Source organism: Anabrus simplex, chromosome 8, assembly GCF_040414725.1.
Source record: "Anabrus simplex isolate iqAnaSimp1 chromosome 8, ASM4041472v1, whole genome shotgun sequence".
In the NCBI taxonomy this organism is placed as follows: domain Eukaryota; kingdom Metazoa; phylum Arthropoda; class Insecta; order Orthoptera; family Tettigoniidae; genus Anabrus; species Anabrus simplex.
Window position 1 is genome coordinate 16,920,412 of NC_090272.1, and position 17,427 is coordinate 16,937,838.

The 17,427-nt window shown below is 40.1% G+C and overlaps 1 protein-coding gene across 3 annotated transcripts in view; it reads right to left on the minus strand.

Annotated features, from left to right (window-relative positions):
- LOC136879210 (uncharacterized) overlaps positions 1–17,427 on the minus strand; it is a 1,250,431-nt gene that overhangs the window by 22,326 nt on the left and 1,210,678 nt on the right. For all 3 annotated transcript variants that reach the window (XM_067153008.2, XM_067153007.2, XM_068228965.1), the window contains 2 exons: positions 13,373–13,494; positions 11,603–11,705 (listed from right to left, as the gene is read on the minus strand). In XM_067153008.2, the coding sequence (XP_067009109.2) occupies positions 11,603–11,705; positions 13,373–13,494 (225 nt within the window). The remainder of the gene's footprint in view (positions 1–11,602; positions 11,706–13,372; positions 13,495–17,427) is intronic.

The window sequence follows — 17,427 nt, forward strand, 5'->3', positions numbered from 1 at the left end:
GAATGCTCCTTCATGCGACTGATGGACAAGGTATTATCAGGATATGTTGGAGATTTTGGCCAAGTGTATCTCGACAACATTTTAACCCTTTATAGGGCCTGGTACAATAACGTACTACCATTTTATATTAACTATATAATTTATGTGTGCCGGCCCCGTGGTGTAGGGGTAGCATGCGTGTCTCTTACCCTGAGGCCCCGGGTTCAATGCCCGGCCAGGTCAGGGATTTTTACCTGGACCTGAGGGCTGGTTCGAGGTCCACTCAGCCTACGTGATTAGAGTTGAGGAGCTGTCTGAACGTGAGATAGCGGCCCCAGTCTCGAAAGCCAAGAATAACGGCCGAGAGGATTCGTTGTGCTGACCACACGACACCTCGTAATCTGCAGGCCTTCGGGCTGAGCAGCAGTTGCTTGGTAGGCCAAGGCCCTTGAAGGGCTGTAGCGCCATGGGGTTTGGTTTGGTTTTATAATTTATGTGTCGTGGTACAAGTGTGTACCGAATGCCTGGGATGAGGTACCAGCACTTGTGGATTGTGCTGCCAGCTAATTTGAGATCTAGGAACCCACTGCTCTTTCTCCAGTGACATATGATTGCGAAATGGTACACATTTGTACCACACCCATTTAGAGGTCTACCTGTGAGCGTGTGCTTGTGTTCGTATTCGCTTCACAACTGAATTTCGAAAAAAGTAAAAGATTTCCTGCAGTTCCAAGGTATGTATCTTTTTGATAAGATAGATAACCATACACATGCATATAAAATAGTATTATATTATTTACGAATACCTAAATATTGCAATATAAATACGCAGAAGTACTTAACCTCAAATTTTAACTCCATGATATTACGTATTCTCACAATAAAATTGGGAGAGTTAGTAACATAATTTATAGTATAATAGTGAAATCATGCCTTTACCAAGAGATCTACGCATAATTGCCTTTTGCAATTGATAGCCAAAAGATAATACAATGAATTCAGTCAAGTTATGTCATAGTACTTTTGTTTTGGTAGATCATGAAGTGTCTGTCTAAAGATAAAATAGAAGATCTCTTGACATCAATCTCCGAAAACCAAGCCTTTGAGTCGGATGTTGGAGGAGATAATGATGCTGAAGGTGGTATTCCAGTAATCAACCCATTCACGATGTAAGACGCATTGGTCATCGGTCTTAGTGTGGAACATAAACATGATTTTTTCTAAATAATTTGTATACTGCCCTAGTCTGTCATTTTAGAATGTTATTACTTGGTTCATCGAGCCCCTTTTTGACCTGGATGATAAGATGTTGGACTTTCACTGTCTTTGCTGGGTTCAAGTCTCGATCGGTCAATTTTCTGGAAAAAGTGAAGGTCAGGCTCTATTTCTCTTGGATGTTCGGTTTCAATTTCAATCCATTTCAGCCCCATAATCAGTTATTTAACTGATGCATCCATTCATTCACTTACTTATTCTCAGTCATAAAAGAACAGGTACTACAGGCCTCTACAGTCAGCCCAGTTCAGTAACCTTGAGCTACATGGGGCAATGTTTCATTCCTGACCTTTACTTTGACTGGAAACAGGCTTAGATTTATATGGAATTCAAGATGTGCTACAAGAAATTCTGTGTTGACGGAGGACTCATGATGTACAGATTTCACCTCTTCGACACGCCTGCAGTAGTGGTGATAACAATGGACATCCCCGAGAAGTTCCACGACAGGACTGAAGCCGGACTTCCAGTAGGCTAAGAGACATATCAGTATTCTGGGTCAACACGCGGAAAGACATCCTGGTCTACGTGAAGGGGTGTTACATCTGTGGCTGCACCAAGGCGAGCAACAGGCAGACGGCCACAACGCCCGTGGGAGGTTGATGGGTCCTTACTCTAGAACACCGCGGGTGACCTCTTCACAAGTTGGACTGAGGCCTTTCCGATACGAGAATCCACGATGGGACGCATCACCAGCCTTCTACAAGATGAGGTATTCAGCCGCTACCGTTATCCACGGTGCATTCTGTTACGGTGTTAAAACAGCTGTGTTTAATCGTATTTTGAAAGATGCTGTGTATCACTTTATTTTATTTCGGAAAGTTTCAAGAAAAGACATTGAGAACGTTACTGAAGCAACTCTACTAAATCAATATAGTTATTGTGTAAAATTTTAGAATGTAAATAACAGTGTAACTAGCATTTGTAGAATTGAAGGTAATAACTTGTGAGGCAGGGTGTACTGACACGTGTAAGAGGTCGTTTCTTCATATCCGGTAATATACTGGTTCAGCAGAAATATTTTTCTAGAAGCGCTTTGTGATAGGCCAGAATAACGATGTTTCTTATTGGTGAATGCAAGAATCGCGAGTATAATTCCAGTGCCCTAAATGGTTAGCTCCTGATTGGCCCATTTCCGGCGACCAGCAGCTCAGTGAGAGCATCGCTAGTTTATTCGTCTTAGATTTGTGACCGTCGAAGGAAGCAGAGGTCTCTTCCATCTGTCCTGTGATGGGACCACCGGCCCTCCGAGGTGAGCACTGCTTGGTTCATGTTTTGGATTTTAACTTTTCAATGTAAATTCTTAATTTAAATTTTTTGTGTGCCGGAGTTTGTCCTAGGTATCTTCCATTCACCAGTTTTTAACTTCAAATGACTTAGCCCTCGCGGGTGGTCGTACCTCCTTGTTTTCAGAGGTGATCCCCTTTTCTTGATTTGAATATTCTAATCTAATGTAAATGTCACTTTGTTTTCCCATCTTTTAAGTAGTATGTAATGTGTTATTTCCCTTGGGAATGCTTCCAGTAGCTCTGTGTCGATTTAACGTACGCCAGTTTGAAGCTATGTGACTTTTACTGATGTGTTTTAGGAAAGGCTGCAACCGAAATGGCCTCTACCTTAAATTTTATTATTTTGCTGCTATCTGTCGTTAGTAAATGTTTCAACAGGCCCCTTCTTTAATTTCATGTTATAATTTTCACGTTGATTTCAATTTTTTTAAAATGTAAATACCCTGCCATCGTCTATAATTCAATGATTGACTGTCACGATTTATTGTAAATATTGTTTGAAGAGGAAGACAGGTAGAAATGTTTTTCGTAACGGATGTGTGCTAGAACATACTGTACATTGTAATATGTTATTTTGGCTGTTTCTTAATTAATTTATTAGTACCGGTACCGTACCTTAACCTGAATTAATAATCACTAAATTTGCGTGTTCAGAAAGGGTTCACCGTTAACCTCGTCTTCCTCGCAACGAACTATCTTTCAAAGACCTCGTAGGGTTCCCAGTACCCTTCCCATCACCTTTCTTTAGTTGTCATGTTGGTTAACGTGGTATTTATATCTCGACGTTGTTTCTGAAGTCTTTATTGTGTCTGGGTGTTTCATTTAACTTTATCAAGTCTCATGAAGTTTAAATTTTCTTTATCCAATATCCAGTATTCAGGAGATAGTAGGTTGGAACCCCACTGTCGGCAGCCCTGAAAATGGTTTTCCGTGGTTTCCCATTTTCACACCTTAATTAAGGCCGCGGCCGCTTCCTTCCCACTCCTAGCCCTTCCCTGTCCTATCGTCGCCATAAGACCTGTCTGAGTCGGTGCAACGTAAAGCAACTAGCAAAAAATTTTCTTTACTATGTTCATTATTACTACTACTATTATTTTTGGTGCTGTGAAATCCATAGCGGTTACACATTCTGTCAGACAATGGGAGTCAGTTCATGCCAAGAAAGTGGCAGCACTGGACCACTCCTATCTACATCTCAAGGGAACGATGGAACCAGGAGCTGAAAAGGCTGCTACTGTTTCAGAACATCGGTGGTGGGACCGTCAGATACCACAGTCACTCTTTACCGTGTCAACAGCTATACAGGGGAGATTCGTCCACCACCCACTTCTGGTCAACATGATGCAGCAGCAACAGCAGGACATCAAGGAGATGCAAGCTTTGGCCAGGCCAAGGTTCAAGATGTCGCAGAGACGAAGATTGGAGGACTTCACGCAGGTCTCACACCTAAGTGGGTTGGTCCCTTCGAAGTGGTCGGAATTATCTTTATTATTATGATTATTATTTTGTTTTAGTTGTACTGTGATTTCCGTGGAGCAGATAGGGGGAGATGCCTGTTGCGGCGAAGGGTGGCGGGGGCACAGCACAAAGCTGGTCAAGAGGAGAGCACATCCAGGGACATCATGGGCAGCCTACAATCTAGACCAATGAATGTGACAGAGCATGGAAATAGTTTTAAGTTATTGGGGTGATATTGATGCCAGTGTAATAAAATGATATAACTTTAAAAAAGTGTTCTTTCACCCATGGATAGGCTAAATAATGCAAGTTTCGAGCTCAAATTATTATTATTATTATTATTATTATTATTATTATTATTATTATTATTATTATTACTATTATTACTGGTAATGTACATACACTTATTTATATCATTTTTAACTCACGGTCGCATTATTTGTGAGGTTATGTCATGAAACATTTGTCATGTATAGATATTTATATGAGTTTACTTAATGTATGAATCTGTATATAATTTATTATTACCTGTATATATGATTTGTAATCCCCTACAGAATTGTGAAACACACTGTAACATCCAGAATGGTACTGGGTAGACAAAAACTCTGTAGAATATTCTGTACATTATATTTGGGCCTTAAGCACTCTAGAATTAACGAGAAAATGTATCTTTCTAGAAGCCTGGCCAGGTACATATATAAAGAGGTGGTCTTGATGGTAGAGACAAGTTACTGTTTAGTTGGAGTTAAGGTTTAACAGGAGTTATACTTCTGACCACGTGTTATGACATGCTTGTAAGCAGTCAATTGTTTTAAGGTTGCAATCTCCTTGTGGTTTAGTGATAGGCATTTGTTCAGTTCCCTCTTAGCAGTGATAGTGTGCAGTTGAGTGGACAGTCGCTGTGACGAGGTAGCGTGGACGGTATTGAATAGTGATTCTACGAGTGTAATTCGTACGTTATGGGGGAGCAAAGTGGTGGCGAGGAGTCTCCGGATCCTTCAACCCTCACAGTTGCTCGGGAAGAAACAGTTCAAATGGAACAAGATACGGATGATAGTTCAAGTGAGAATAGTGGTACATTGAGTAATTCTAATACAACAGATGCGTCTGTGACTAATGAGACTGGTGCTACGGTTTCGAAGACTGAGGCGCAGGAACTTTACCCTAGTACTCATTATGGACCCTTCATTATTTTTGTGGAGTCCACAGCAACAGGCAATGTCGGTAACATGCATCCCATGACCTTGGGTAGAATTTTCTATGAGAAAAACATTCCAGGAATTATATCCGTGGCCCGAAAGGGTCGAAATAGGGTACAAATAGAATTTGTATATGCCATGCAGGCAAATTCATTTTTGAAACACCCTTTATTAGTTGAGCTTAAGCTCCGAGCATACATACTGAGCTCTAATGTATTGCGTGTGGGAGTTATCAGGGGAGTAGAGAAGATTTTGAAAGAGGATGCTATATTAAAGCACTTAAAGTCTACTGCTGCTATAAAATCTGTACGGCGTTTGAACCGTAGAATTGTTAACGAGGAAGGAACTCAGTATGTCCCCACTGGATCTACAAAAGTGGTTTTTCGTGCGCAGAAACTTCCACAGTATGTGTCATTATATCAGGTGCATTTAGAGGTGGAGCCATATGTTTTTGCTCCCATCCTCTGTAAAAAATGCCAACGGTACGGTCACGTTGATAAACATTGCAGAGCAACAAGTCCAAGGTGTGGGAAATGTGCATTGCACCATACTACGGCGAACTGTACGGAAACTTTCCTGCAATGCGTGCATTGTCGCGGCACCCATTCAGCTGGAGCCGTTGACTGTCCAGCTCACCAGCAGCAAGTCCGTATTAAAAAGATCATGAGTAATCAGAACTTATCTTTCAAGGACGCTATACAAAAAGTTCAACCTATTGAATATAATGTTGTGGACAATTCCCAAAATTTTTCCCCCTTTAACTGGGGAGGAACCGACTCCTACACAGGCGAATCCCCGTAAGAGAAAATTTACACAAGTAATTTTAAAATCACCTAGACCAGTACCAGCCCCAGGATATGATAGAGATGGTTATCATAATTTGGTTCGAGAGATTCCCCGTACGGAGGTGGTTGCTTCACGAGTTACACCTTTTTCCAATGGCGCAAGCCGGAGGATGGAGGCATCTTTGGACGAGCCTGCTGCCACTAGTAGCGCGTCAATGGCACAACCGCTTTCATCATTTTATCGGCAAAGAGAACATCTTCAAAGTGGTCTTTATCAATCTATTCGGCAATTGGTGCAATTGTTGGGTGATCACCCAGCGTTAGCTCATAATGTATTCCAGTTAAGGGACAAGGTATGCAGTTTCATTCAATTCTATGATCAGAATCACTCAATGGAACTCTAGAAGTCTCATGAACAAACGTTAAATTGATTCATGAAACCGTACCTCACTTTTTAGCTATACAAGAAACTTGGTTTGATCTTGAGACTCGCATCGCGTATCCTAATTACAAAGTTTTGCGTAATGATGGCCCCGGTTATGGTGGGGTTGCCTTTTTGGTGCACTCTTCAGTGACATATAGAATTCATTCGAATATTCAGGCCATACCCCATACATATGTTATAGGATTATATTATATGCATATTTTACTTGTGAACATCTATTGTCCTCCTGACGTTTCCATTAATGAGAGACAATGGGACCAATTTTTTCAACAATTTACTACGGAACCATATGTTTTTATATTTGGGGATTTTAATCTTCACCACACAATGTGGGGAGGAAATTTGGATACACTTCAAGGTACGCAGTTCCTTAATGCAGTAAATAACCATGCTCTTGTTATTTTGAATGATGGCTCTCCTACGCGATTGACTGCGCCTTCTGCCCCTCCTAGCGCAGTAAATTTAACATTGTGTAAGCGAAGTATGGTGTCTATCACTACATGGCATACGTTGAGTGATACTTATTCCAGTGATCATTTCCCCATTGCTATTTCTTATGGTGTAGGCAGACCTATTTCTCCACCGCAGCATACAGTTCACAATAACATGATTCGTTCTTTGAGGAGATATAAACTCCCTCCAAGCCACACGACGTTTTTTATGGAAAAGTCTGCGAGTCTGTGCTATGTGTCGTTTGATCCGGAAATAATTTTCAGGTGTGGCGTGCTGCCTATATTGTCGAAAAAGTACCTACTTTGCGGGTTTGAATCAGTAAATGACATTCCTCGTCCCACCATTTAACATTCGCAGGTTTCCTAGAAGATAAAGGAGGTGTAGCGATGATGGGGCGGTGAAGATTAATATAATCTGTTAAGATCTGAAGTAAAGTTTGATATGAAAAATTATTGTCCGGTATTTTTACAGATGTGGCCAAGAACATTACTGGAGTTGGGTCCGCTTATTATATACCTTCTCTAAATGTTAAAAAACAATATGGTTTACCTAGTGACTGTTCGATTTTTACTGCGGACCTATTCGCTATACAGCAGGCTCTACTTTTTGTTCAGCGTCAGGGCTATACGCGAGTCACGATCTATACGGATTCGCTGAGTGCATTACAGTCTTTGGTCTCGTACGAGTTATCCTATAATTGGTATGTATACAATGTCAAGAGTCTCCTTTATATGCTTGACAACTTCGATATTTACATAACTTTAGTATGGGTACCAGGCCATGTGGGTATCTTAGGAAATGAACAAGTAGATTGTCTTGCAAAACAAGCTTCTCGTCTCCCTGTTCCGAATACAAACAATATTGTTCCTGCTTCTGACTATGTAGTTGTTATCCGACAAGCTGGTCGTCAAGAATGGCAGAATTTCTGGCGACAGACTGCACAAGCCAAAGGTAACTTTTATTATCATTTACAACCAACAATTCTGGTTAAACCATGGTTTATACGAGGATCATATTCTAGACGACATATTATTAACATCATTCGGTTACGGTTTAATCATGCCCTTACGCCACAATATAGATCTCGTTTCCATTTAACGCAGGATACAAACTGTTCATGTGGTACAAATATTATTAATGGCGACTCCAACCACATCTTATTTGAATGTTCTTTATATGACAACCCCCGTAAAAAACTTATGACTAATCTCAAGCGACTTAAGCAGGTATTTCCAACCAGTGTTTCTTGTTTGCTCTGTAATCCTACAGTCGAGATTATTAGAGTTCTAAATTTGTTTCTGGATGAAGCCAATATCGTGTTATAATTCTGTCCACAATATATGGTGAGCTGTACTCATGTTTTTGATGGTTCCATTTGAGTGATTCTTCATAGTATTAGTGTATTACTTGAGAGTGCTATTTCGGATTATCAGAGTGTGTGACACTTTATAAGAAGTGTGATTGCAAGAACGGAAGTTTCTCGTATGAGAACAGTGTGCTCTAGCAAACTAGGGTTATTATGTGATATAGTGAAGAATAGTGTTTGTGTAATCTACTTGCAAGATCAAACATTATTGAACTGAAGTTTTCATTTATACTAGTGCTATTACATGAGTAAGGGAGTATTGACTGGGTGAAATGTCGTAGACACAGCCCATAAGCATCAGCAAGCAAGCAATAGGCATTTGTTAAAGATGGCAGGTTGTTGATGTGTGCATTTTGTTTGTGACAACACTTGATCTGTATGTTTATGTGAAGTTAAGGTGAATGTACCAACTGACAGCATTTTGTGTGTGTCTTTGTGGATACATCAGTAATAATATTGGAATAAAGTTTCTAATGAGCTGGAAATATGGGAAAACAATAATGGTTCAAATCATGATTTACCTTCTGTGAGTTCATCATTTGTTTTTTAATTATGTGTGGGAAGGGAATCTTATGAACTTGCAGCAAATCAGATGTATATTCATACCAAATATTTACAAGGAAAAACTGGCACATGCTGTTTGGGGGACAGAGAAGCACATTACTGCTAGTGACTCAGTATGAGGCAGAGGAGACAGATTGTCCCAGAGATGTTCAATAAAACTGAAAGTGGGGCTGTTTGTGGGCCAGAGAAACATGTGGCAAGGCACATTATCATGTTGCAAGTTTCCGTCCTCCCAATGAAAGTCAATCATCATGTGATTGCTCAGGATCAAGGGTGTCTTTTATATGGAAGGTGGGACCTAGAGAATACCATGGGGAAATAATAGTGCGCCACTGCCTCATTTTGGTTCTCTGACATTTCTCACCAGACACGCTGATGTGGATCCGTTCTATGCAGCTGAAAGTATGACTTGTCAGAGGAGGCTACATGTTGGGGATCACCAGTGATCCAGTCACCATACTGTTTTTCATTGATGCACCTGCATTACCATGCGCCTACTCCAGAGCTCCTTTCACAGAAACCTGTCTTGACAGTGAGCTGTTCAGCCTTCGGACACCGTCGTATTGGACTTCAATAGAGCACGGAGTTCCACTGCCTGTACAGCGGCATGTGGCTTGAGCTGCAATTCGACAGCCACACGCACTTCTGGCAGGTAATTCGACCGTGTATCACACGTGCGACCCCACATTAGTGACGATGGTTCAACTGCTTGGAACTCAAATGATTTAGATTTGTTTGAAAATCATTCATAATTCAAATATTTTGTATAACACTACTGAAATATAAACCTACAACCTGTTTTCCAGGCAGTGACCTGGTCAGGGATGGAATGAATGAAGCCCCTGTCTTGCGGCGAGGATAGGAACTGTGCCGGCTGTCAAAGCCTGTTGCAGTCCTCTCGGCCATTGATTAATGACTGACGGATGAAATGAAATGATATTGGAGAATGTTGCTGGAATGTAAGATGACAGGCTAATTAGAGTCCTCCCTCCGTTTTGTCCAGCATAAATCCACACTGAGTGACCGGGATTTAAACCACGGAGCCCAGTGGTGAGAGGCCGGCGTGCTGCCACCTGAGCCATGGAGGCTCTTTGTATAACACTACTGTTAGAATTAAATGTATTGTCTTAATCTATAACTTAAGACTGTAATAAAATTTGATACATTGTTATAAATACAATATGTTTGAAACTCAATATAGTGTTAGCATCACGCACTGGTGTCTGCTCTTGTATGCAATATACGGTAGTGATCAGATTCATCGCACCTTGTGAGGTGAAAATATGAACAAAATATAAAGTCATTTGTGGATCTAACATTATCAAAATCAAATAGTATGTTGTGATTTAACTGCAGTGAGTAAAATATATTTTTTTAATTCCCAATTTTTGACTGGACTCACCTCAATTTAAGGTACTACAGCTTAGAATACCATGATCATACATGTTTAAAACTACTAAAGTAATACCATCGTATCTAATTATACAGTATTGTCAACGAGCATCACAACCCTATAACGTGAAGCTCACAAACAAGGTCTCACTCTCACTGACGTTGAAGTTGGTGTAAATTAGTTGTTACACATGGAGGCCAAGTCAGTCTCAGAACAAACGTTGGAGAGAAATGGACTCAGGATAGAAGGCACAATACATGTTGTGCAACTTCGTAGGGTAGTTGTGATCATAAAAACATTATAGAATACCATGGGTCCGACCTGTCAATATATTATCATACTCGTAAGTTTATACAATTATTTTAACTCAAATATGTTTCAAGAGACACCACTCCCTTCGTCAGCGAATTCTACATGGAAAAAATAATACTTCCTATATTCTACGATCTAACAAGAGAAATACATCGTTAAAACTGAAAAATCTTTTAACACTCGTACACACATTAAAACGTTTCTTCATATTGCTGAAGAAGGGCTACCAGGCACACCCTTTAAGAACATGATGGGAGGTTTGATCTGCTCCTTCAAACACCAGCACAGCACGAATCCGTTTAATCAGTTATAGTTCAAGGGCAATTATTCATCACGGATCTTAAGAGTATAATAATTCAATGCAGCTTAGATTGTTGAATATAGGTAGTTTTGTTTTTTGATGTAGAATTTGCTGATGAAAGGAGTGGTGTATCCCAAAGCATGAATGAGTCAAAAAATTGTATAAATTACGAATATGATAATATATTGAAGGGGTGGACTCGTGGTATTCTATAAGCTTGAACCAGAATGACTGTTTGTTGTGATGCCCCTATGGGGGCTATAGTCCCCTCCTCAATGGTCACTGTTAATGAGTAGTTTGGTTCTGGTTAACCAGAAAATACTGTTAGTGTTTACCGGTATTGTTCAACAGTTCCCTGCAGAGAGTGGTTAGGTTAGAGGTCGCACCAATGAGGTTCTGCCCATCCGAAAGCATGATTCACTTCCAGTGTTGCAGTACTGATCGTATGCTCTCTCATCATATCGTTGACACTAGCTCACTCGAGAGGGAGTTGTAGGTAATACCGACATGTGTTTTCTGATTGGCTCCGTCTTTTCCTGTCACCTTACTGGTCAGATTTTATGATTTTTGAAGGTTCATTTTTTTGAGCGGTTTTTTTTCAATAGTTGTTATTATACAGGGCTGTGTGGAGAAACATGTGTGTGATTTCTGCTAATTTTTACCAAGTTCTTCGCATTGCACTTCCTATAGTTGAAGTTCTTTTTCTTAGTACATTTTTGTCAATTTCGCTAATTTATGACTTTTTGAGGATCAAAGCTCTGGGCTGTGTTCCCAACTTACAGCGGGTGATGGCCGAGGAAGCGTGGAAGTCTTCTTGGCAGACTCCCCTCGCTCTGGTAATGCTGGGCTTTGCTCCGTTGGTGGTTTGACTCCTCTTTCAAGGCTGAAATAAAATAAATCATGTATCATTAGAAAGAAAGATCAGGCCAACCAGCTTACTTTCATAATATGATTCCTTAATGCCCATAACTGTTTCCATGTCAGGAAACAGGGCAAAATTCTTTACCTTTTGCAGAGATCTTTCCTCCACGTCTCGTCTGTTCACGACCAAGACTTCTGCAATAATGAAGTTTAGAATTTAAGAAGGCTTTAATAAGTGATAATAATAATAATAATATTTGCTTTGTGTCCCACTAACTACATTTACGGTTCTGGAGACGCCGAGCTGCTGGAATTTAGTCTCACAGGAGTTCTGTTATGTGCCAGTAAATTTACTGACACAAGGCTGACATATTTGAGCACCTTCAAATAACACCGGACTGAGCTGGGATCTAACCGCCAATTTGGGGACAGAAGGCCAGCGCCCCAACCGCCCGAGCCACTCAGCCCCGCTGGAAGGCTATATTAACATATACTTTAATTCGTCATCAGATGGCTCACTGTGCGCTAGCCTTCCAAGCTATATCGTATGTGCGTGCAAAGTAAACAACAAAGTTATCAGGGCGAATGCGGGAGAAGAATTTTTTTTTAGAGATGTAGAACAAAGGTCTCTGCTAAACATTTTCTGATATGGCGAAAGCTCAAAAGTGTACTTTTATAATGGTAAATTTTCCATAAGCAAGAATATTTTTGAAGGGCAACATAAATCCTTGTACAGTAACCATGAGCTGGTAGCAGAATACGAGCTCTGAACTATTCCGTTCACCCGACTTAATAATGTGTGAGAACAAGCAAGTTTCAAGTTCCATGCCTGAACATCAGAGATATTTGTGTCAGTAGAAGTAAATGCACAGAATAAGATTTTCAAAGAATTTGGTTAAAAAACTAGCAAAATCAAGACTTTGGTATCAACAGGAAAGTATTTTTCTGAACGGAATTATATTGGGCTCAGTTTCAAATATGTTGAAGTAGGTAACACTCCACAGAACCCAGAATACGTCTGCTGTAGTACTAGCGTGCTATTCCAGATAGTCAGCCAACACATTTTCATGCCTATAATTTGTTTTTAAACCACAGAACATATTACAATTAAATAAACAAAGAAACAATGTATCCAACGTGATCTTGGGTTGGAAGCAGAGCAGCTGAAGCAACGTAATTTAAGAATGTGAAGTGATAGAATGTTTGCAGTGGTGCCAAATCATTTGTAATGTGCTAGGATACAACCTGAATTGAACAATATCGAGGCATATCGTATCACGTTGGGTTGGCTGGCTCTACACCTTGATTTTCTGCAAAAGACACAGCTTTTAATTTGAAAGTTGTGGTAGAAGTACACTTTTTGTTTTTTGTGTTATCGCATAATATACAGGTCACTAGCAAAAGGAAGTTGCTGTAGTTGATTCACTGACATTTGAAATACGATTTTGTGCTGTTATTTTAGTGTTATGAAGTAGAATCCTTGTTCTGGAGTTGGGTGTTATATTCAAGTTTTAATTATATTTATTTTCCTTCTACTGAAAAGTCACGAGAGGTCTAAAAGGCAATTGAGTATGTGAAATAAAGTGACACTTGACGTGAGTGCATTTCTTCATTTAACGTCTCATCCTGAGAAAAAACCTTAGAAACATCGTGAGGAAAGCAATTCTTAAGAGAAAGTAGTGTACAAACCTGCCACTCCTGGAGCCAGCCTTCTTGAACATACCACTGAACTTCTCCCTGAGGTCTTTCTTGCTGCCCTTCTCTTCACCACCCATACTGATGTCTGAGCCCGAACCGCCCAGATTGGAGCCCTGGAACAAGATACAGAGTGACCTAGAAAGCTAAGATTCATATCCTTGTGGATTCCAAGTAGAAATTTTCACCCAAAAATCACATGATGACAGGAACAGCATCTGGTTATAAACCTCAGGCAAAATAATCAAGGGTGACTGTGTGAAACTGAGGGAAGTTCTCACGGATGTTATGGTTGTCTAATGGCATCCCGATATAGTGCGATACCTTCAAAACCCATCGCTGTGTTCTGTTGCTGTGAAAGAAGACAGTTATGACTTGCACTGCATTTTCTGAGTTTATTTTTGTTCTTCTCCCAAGTGGATTTAATGTTTTACCACAAGAAGCAAGTAGAATTTTCCACTATTTTTTCTCTTGGTTTGTTAGAACTCTCCTTGCCACCGGGTTAGCTGCTTCCTGGTACATGAACAGAACTGTTTAGAAAGCTGGTGCTGGATTTATGAACGGCCCTAGGACACAAATTTTCGGGACACAACATTTGCCAAAACATAGATAGTACAATATTATTGCTGTTCTATAGGGAAAGCTATTTTAATGTTAACTTAATTACTTTGTGCCATTATAATTATTTGGCAAAAAATATTATTATTACCTCCCATATTCTCTTCATCTTCTCGCTTAGCATCTTCCTTCACCAAGCTCGATAGCTGCAGTCCCTTAATTGAGGCCAGTATCCAGTGTTCGGGAGATAGTGGGTTCGAATCCCACTGTCGGCAGCCCTGAAGATGGTTTTCCGTGGTTTCCCATTTTCACACCAGACAAATGTTGGGGCTGTACCTTAATTCAGGCCACGGCCGCTTCCTTCCCACTCCTAGCCCTTTCCTGTCCATCGTCGCCATAAGACCTATCTGTGTTGGTGCGACGTAAAGCAACTTGCAAAAAAAAAAAAAAAAAAAAAAAAAAAGCACCTTCCTTTGTTCTTCTGTCCAAGTTATAGTGGCTCTGCTGGTGGGTTTGTCTTCAAACTGGTGATTGTCAATTTTGCTTCTGAATTTACATCTGTCCTGTGTAATGTCTTCCGAGACGTTGATTTCCTGGAGATCTGTTTCAATTTCACTAAGCCAGCTGTTCTTAGTTTTAGATGGAAGGGCCAGGTTGAGAATTCTGTTAGTCAGTCTGTTACTGTTCATTCTTATAATGTGTCCATAAAATTTCAATCACCTTTTCCAAAAAATGTAATATATTTCTTCAGAATGAAAATACATTTCCTGGGAAGATTTCTTCCTCCATATTCCCTCTATTGAAAACAGGCCAAACATTTTTCTTAAGATTTTCCTTTCCTGTTTCTCTATGTCTTTGGTTAAAGACCCGCCGACAATAATTAAGGTTTCTGAAGCATATAATGCTTCAGGTTTGATTACTGTATTTGTTACTGCATATATCGTATTAACAATATATTTAATTAATTTTATAACATGTTTGTGTTTAACTTACATTATTGTAGTATTTATTTATATTTCTTGAAATTGTGAATAGAGGGCAGCACTTGGCTTCCGGGACTGTTTTCTGGCGCCAGTGACTGGCGAGAAAAGCAAGAAGCGCGTCAGACAGGCCGCTAGTAACATGTGGAGACAACAGTCTCACAAAATACTAGCACAACAGTGCTAACGTTTCAGGTGCAGCCAAACCATTGGCACAATACAATTAGGAACACAAGTGTAAAGCATATTTCTAGTGTTAATTTGTGTCAGTACGTACCGCATGTGTAAATATAATTGTATATGTATAAGAAGTACGTACAGTACTAGTGCGTTTTGTAGTTCACGTACATCTGAATATATAAGTGACTTGTGTGCTCTAAATGTTTTATATACTCTATTGCCTTAATAACATTTAAGTGGTCCTCCGAAAGTGTAATTCATTGTTTTATGTGTGGTTATCATACGCGACCTCCAGAGGTAAAGTTTTGATCGGAAATAATACAACATTTTCATCTCGGTCAAACATTTTGGTCCTCCGGGCCGGATCCTTCGAGCTTTCATTTTATGTGACAACAAACATAGTGCATTTACAGTGACTGGATTATGCCGATAATATATTGTGATGTATCGTGGTGCAATTTATGACGCAATTCGCCACATGGCTGATTTACGCGCGAACTCACGCCGCTAAATCAGAGCTACCAACCGCGCCGGTCAAATCTTCCGCGCTGTGGAATACAACCTGTGGACTGTTGGCAGTAGCAACCCTGAGCCATATCAAGATGGCTCCTTGATGACAACAACTACTTCCCACACCTTACAAGGTCAGATCCAATTCATATCTTTATTCCTATCCTTTCATTATGGCAGAGGAGAGTATTAAAATTCTAATACGCAAACGAGGTGTAATAAAGGGCAGCGTAACACGTATTAAAAACTTCGTAGATGGGTTTAACAGTGAGCAGGGAATTGTGGCTATTATCTCTCGTAGGGAAAGTTTAGAGGAATTGAAGCAAAGGTATGAGGACATTCAATCCCAGCTAGAAATCAGTGAGGAGGGAGAAACATACGAAGCAGATAGAGAAATATTTGAAGACACATATCATCAGATAAAGGTCGACATAGACAGAATAATCACCCAGCATGAAATAACAGGTCTTTCCAGACACTCCAGTCAAGGGAATATCTCAGTAAGCAATAATTACAATGGGGCGCACATCAAATTACCTACTATTACACTGAAACCATTTGGAGGCGAGTACGAAGACTGGAGAGGATTTCACGATTCCTTTGTATCTATGATCCATAACAATCAAGATTTGCATGATATACAGAAATTTCACTACCTAATTAGCAGTCTAAGAAACGAACCTCTTTCAATTGCACAAAGTCTCCCTCTATCTGCTGAAAACTACAGCATAGTTTGGCAAAGGTTAATAGACAGGTTTCAAAACAACAAATTAATTTCGTCAATCCACATTAAACGGATATTAGAGCAAGACTCAATCCAGAAAGAGAATGCCAATTCTCTCAGAGAGGCTATAAACACAAGTCAGGCCAATGTAAAAGCATTACAAGCCCTTGACTTAGATGTTTCATTTGAAGATTTATTATTGTCACAATTGTTAATCAACAAACTAGACCCAGCGACTAGGAAGGCATGGGAAATACACACTTCAGGTTCTGAGTTAGAATCTCTGGAGGTGTTGTGGACATTTTTAGAAAAGAGATGTTTAGCACTTGAGGCAATCAAGCCAGGTACTCAAGTTCAACAGATTAAACAGTCGATTAGATCTACACCCAAACATCAAGTAAGCAATGTGCATGCTAGTGTTAATTACCAATGTGTACTCTGCAAGGGCTCACATTACCTATTTAAGTGCGAGTCCTTCAAAAGGCTCAATGTCCATGAGAGACATGATGTTGTGAGAGATTACAAATTATGCTTTAACTGCTTGGGCAGTAATCATAATGTCAATCAGTGCCAATCAGGCTCGTGCAAGATGTGCGGAAAGTATCACAATTCACTATTGCATGATGACACCAGACGTGACCGCAGCAGGCCAATGCTTAGCTCACGGGAAACAGAGAGAGAACACAGCTCACGCCAAGCAGTAGCTAATCACACAACCCGTTCAACAGATGTTACTCACTGCGCTGTCAAGGAATCCGATCTGTCTACAGTCTTGATATCAACAGCGATAGTCAAGGTTAAGGACATTCACGGTAATATGCATGAGGCTAGATGTCTTTTGGATTCAGGTTCTCAGACAAATTTCGTGAGCGAAGAACTAGCTCAATTATTACGTCTAAGAAAACAAAAACATGTTACACCAGTAACTGGAATTAACGGTGCAGGAGTTCAAACCTCACACTGCATTACAGTTCATTTGCAATCTGCGGTCAGCCCTTTCAATATAGATGCCACATGCTTAGTGCTACCAAAGATTACAAACAATTTGCCAAGTAGAAAAATCAACATTTCAAGATGGAATCTACCCACCAATATAA